Raw genomic sequence first — 4,631 nt, forward strand, 5'->3', positions numbered from 1 at the left:
TGGCATCCGGTCCATCGCAGGTGGGGTAGGGGGTCCGGAAGCGCCCCAAAAGAGAACGGGCAGGCTCTACCCGGAAAGTGCTCCAGGAAAGCGCGGGCGAGTCTGGGGGCCGAGCACTGGTCGGGCCGCCTGGAAAGGAGGGTCTGGAGTAGCCTCTGTGCCTGGCAGCCCGGGAGAGACACCACTGCACCCTCTCGCCAGCTCCGGTTACCTAGCAACCAAGAGGCATCCTTCCCAGCAAGCACTGCTTCTAACCCAGAGGTCGGAGACTACGAGGTCCAGCATGCCCCGCGGCCCAGGCGCGCGGACTACAAGTCCCACAATGCACCGCCCACCCTTTCCTAACCGCCCCCAGCCCCTGCTCCCCAGAGACCCCGCCGGCAGGCGCCGCGACCCCTTCCCGGCGCTCCCCGCGCCGTGCGCAGCGCGCTCGCGGTGACCCGGTGTGCGTGAGGTCACGGTGCGGGGCGGAGCGGCTCTCGGGGCCGAGGAGCTATGCGGAGGGGCGAGCGCAGGGACGCTGGGGGACCACGGCCAGGGTCTCCTGTGCCCGCGGGCAAGGCATCGTTGGAGGAGCCGCCGGACGGCGCGTCCTCGGGCCGCCGCAGCACCGAGTCCGAGGTCTACGACGACGGCACCAACACCTTCTTCTGGTGAGGGGCGACGGTCGGCCGGGGGCCGGCCGGGGGCGTGGGGGCGTGGCCAGAGCGCCCGGGCCCGAGGGGCTGCGGGAGAGACCCCGGGACGCACCCGGCCTTCCTGGGGGGCCAGCCCGCATCTCTGACCTCTGCCCCAGAGCGAGGGGCTGGAAGCGTGCCCGAGGGACGCTGGGACCGGCGTCCGCCCTGCTCCAGCCCGGCCTCCCTGGTGGTCCCCCAGCATCTCCTCTCCCCTCGCCCTTCTCGTGGGAGGATTTGGCGCAGGACAGGCTTTTCCTGATCTCCCTGTCTGAAATTCAGCTCTGCCCTCCGTCATGTCATCTGTTTTGATTCCTTCACTGCGCTGTGTGAAGTTATTTTCTGTCCCCCCGGGGACGTAGCCATGGTAACCGGCACGAGCACCTCACGCGGTGCTGGGAGTTGAGTGGATATTTGTCAGATAGCGGCGCTTCCTCTCTTCGCTTGCCCCTTGCCAGGCCAGCTCATCGACCGTGTGCAGCTCTGTCCCAGCCCAGCCGTCGGGGTGGGGGCGGCGCCCGGAGCAGCCCCTGCCCTCCCAGAGCCTCTGGCGGAGGAGCTCGCCCTGTCGCCTTTTGCTCTTTGGCTCTCCTGTGCTCGAAGGTTCAGGAAAGCAGCCTTGGGCCACAGGTCCCGGTCTGGCTCCTCTGCCTGGTGGCTCCGTGACCTTGATCTAGCCCTTCACCTTTCTGAGCTTCCCTTCCCTCATTTGTAAGAGAGACAAACCCCGTCTGCCAGAAAGCATGTTTTGTGAGAGGAGGGCTTTGGCTTTCTATGCTGAGTGACGGACAGTGCTGGCATTTGAGACCTGTGGTAGGCCCTGGGGGACAGGTGGAGTAGATGTGGCCTCGCTGGGGGTCACTCACGTGTCCTAGCAAGAGGAAAGCGTGTGGAAGCAGTTCTTCGAGAACCGACCTGTGGGACTTGTCGGGAGACCTGACGAGGGAGTAACCGGCGTTTCAGGGGCAGGTGCTGCCACATCGGGAGAAACCTCAGGAGACAGTGTCTGGGACTGGACAGGGTCCTGGCTTGTGTCAGACGCGGGAAGGATGCAGGAAGGCGCTGTGGGGAAGGGGGCCCTGCGTCTGTGCAAAGTTGGCACCTTCCCCGAGGCTACCAGCAGCTGCTTCGAGGGATGGCCACCCAGCCCCGCTTTGGGGGAAAATGCGATCAGGTGGCGCAGGAGCCATTGGGAAGGAAAGCGGAACAGGGTGCTTGGTCAGCGGGGTGTGGCCCCGGAGCTAGTCACCCCCGCACTGTTGGGTCCTGCTGGACATGCTGCATGTAGATCATGCCCTTCTAGCTGTCCTGCCTGGGGCTGTGACCCTTCAGACTGCAGGACGGAGAGCACCGCCCTCCCACAGCCCAGCTGGTGACTACTGGAGACACTGAGGTCCCGGAGCGCGGTGGCCGGGCTTGCTTTCCTTGTTTCCCATTCACTTACCACGTTTTTTGGAGCCCCTCCTGAATGCCAGTTCCTGTTCCAGGGGATACAGCAGAGAACTAATCAAGAAGCTTCTGGCACACGCCTGGGACCTCAGAAGGCACAGTCTCCTGGCTAAAGGGATGCTGAATGTCACAGCCCCCGCGGAAGCTAGGGAGCGCACCCCTCACCCTGTGTTGTGAGAAACAGGTGCCAGTTTCTTTAGAAGCGCAGACCAGCAGCCCTTGGGTCCCTGTCCACAGGGGTGCTTGGTCACATGGGAGTTGGACTCACAGACACTGGCTGTAACTGAGCTTACCGGTGAGGGGGGCTGCCAGGGCCAGGAAGGCTTTCCACGGCAGGTGTGCCAAGGCTGGCTGGGTTCAGGCACCTGCCTCGCAGGTCTCTTGGGTGATTGATTCTGGCCTCCCCACCACAGGTGTGAGGTGCCCTGCTGCCGGCTGGTGATGTATATGGCATGTGCAGGTTCTTGCCGCTTTGTGGGCCTCGCCTCACCGGTGCGGGTGACCATATGCCTGCCGAGAATGACCTATCTTTAGCCACTTCCCTTCTGAGTCTTCCCACACTGACTTGCTGTGCTAGGATTTGAAAAACTCTTATTTCATGTTTGTATTTTAGAGAATTTTAATAATATTACAAAATATTAGTGTAAAGACTAAAAGTATACATTTGTGGGAATGAATTTATGTTCCACAGTTACTCAAAGGAACTTCTGCTTGGTTTGGAACCTTGCTTTTAAGTTTTTCCTTTTCAAAGAAGCTTGGGCTTCTTTGGGGGGCCAATGATGGTAGCAGGGAGGCCAGGTAGGAGGATTTTGAGTTTGTCTGTCACTACTTGTCAGCCGCAGGGTATGGAATCGGAGTCAGGGGTTGTCTGAGCCTTGGAGCCTGCGGTTGGGCTTTGCTGAACCTGGCCCAAGGAAGGCGGTGTGAAGACTGTCCTAAGTGACAAGGATGCTGCCTCTTCTCTTGACCCTGGTGGTCTCCAGTGAGGACATTCAGAGTCCACAGACTCAAAGGATCCTTGCAAAGGTGTGTCAGCTCACCTTGTCTAAAACTGGATTGGGATTCTCCTGGAGACCTGATGCCCTGGAGAGGCGCCGCTGGTGCTCCACCTGTGGATGGGAGGCGGGTGCATCGCCGTCGGACTCCTGCACTTCCTGACCGCTCTCGCTGTAAGGCACCAGATGGACGCTTGTGTGGTTTGGGAATGCTCGAGATGTGCTGTCCTGCAGCACTGACCTTCGCGAGCATGCCCGGGGACGCACGGGCGCAGCTGTCTGTAGCCCTGCGAGCCTGTGGGGCGATCCAGATGCCCCAGCTTCCGGACCATGCCTTTGCCAGTCGTGTGGTTTAGGGTTTGCCGGCTTCCCCCGTATCTGGGAAACATGACTCACCAGCTGATGCTCCTTTGGTCATGTAGGTCGCAGGCCAGGAGGGTCAGTGTCACATCCTGGCATCCTGGCACACTGGAGACACACCACCTGGTCTTGGCCTGTGCAGGCCGAGGCGTTGTCCTGCGCTCAGCCTCCTGGCCACACGTCCGTGCCCTAATAGGCCTGGCAGGCCTGCTGTCCTGCCCACTCGACGTAACGAGTGTGGGCATTTCTAGAAGGGACTGACAACTGGGCACTTTCCACTCGTGGCAGGGAGCCAGCTGTGTTCACGGCCTCGCCCTTGCTGAGTGGTTGAAGTCACTCTTGTCCCGTGCCTGGATCACAGGACTCAAACCTTCCCCTGAGTTACCCGTTAGCCACTTACCAAAGGGTGCGATTGTCTTCCTGGCCCCAGGGAGGTGGCGCAGGGAGCCCCTGCCCAGCGCTGGCATCTGGAGGGTCAGGCGGGTCTGGCTGCACGGCCTCCTGTGCTGTCCTGAGTGTCCCTCTGTCACTTCCACACGTGTGGAAATGCTGTGTGCGAGACAGGGAGGCTTTTGTCCTAACCAAACTGGCAGGTTAATACTTCTTTCCCCATTTTAAAGATGAGGGGAGACAAAGAGATGAAGTTGCTTAAGGTCACACATCTAGTGAGTGGCAAAGCTGACATTAAATCCATATTTTCCCCACTACGCCGTGTCGCCTCTCCAAGGGAAAGTATCAAAGCAGGAGACGAAAACTTTACAGTGAAACGTGGGAGGAGAGCCCGGGCCGCAGCCTGAGCCGTGGCCTGGGAGTGAGCGACAGGCGCCGTGTCCCTGGCGCCGCCCTGGGACTCTCGCCTCAAGCCACGTGTTCACGGTGCTTGAGGGGGTCGCGCCGTCACCGCAGACGCCGCTTGGTCGTGATCACAGCAGTGCGTTTGCACCTGCATTTCCGCACGTGTAAATTGGGGCTGACCATGTTGTTTCTTTACCAAAGTGCTGTAATAATACAGTGGAAGGTGCTCAGAGACCCGTGAATGTGGTGGTGCCATTTGAATGTCACCACTTATCACACAAAATTTGTAAAGTGATTTTAAAAATGTTTTTTATCAGGAAAGCAACTTTATTTACCTTTTGACCCCCTTCACTCA

At 59.8% G+C, this 4,631-nt stretch overlaps 1 protein-coding gene across 8 annotated transcripts in view; it reads left to right on the top strand.

Annotated features, from left to right (window-relative positions):
* Positions 1–324: 324 nt before the first annotated feature.
* Positions 325–4,631, top strand: part of PTDSS2 (phosphatidylserine synthase 2) — a 30,718-nt gene continuing 26,411 nt past the window's right edge. For 3 of the 8 annotated variants that reach the window (XM_039840416.1, XM_039840423.1, XM_039840421.1), the window contains exon 1: positions 332–653. In XM_039840416.1, the coding sequence (XP_039696350.1) occupies positions 496–653 (158 nt within the window). In that variant the 5' untranslated portion in view covers positions 332–495. Of the gene's footprint in view, positions 654–4,631 lie in introns of all 8 variants that reach the window. The other 5 variants (XM_039840422.1, XM_039840418.1, XM_039840420.1 and 2 more) reach the window with 5 other exon arrangements.

This window comes from Pteropus medius, unplaced genomic scaffold (genome assembly GCF_902729225.1).
Source record: "Pteropus medius unplaced genomic scaffold, Ma_sr-lr_union100, whole genome shotgun sequence".
NCBI classification, from domain to species: domain Eukaryota; kingdom Metazoa; phylum Chordata; class Mammalia; order Chiroptera; family Pteropodidae; genus Pteropus; species Pteropus medius.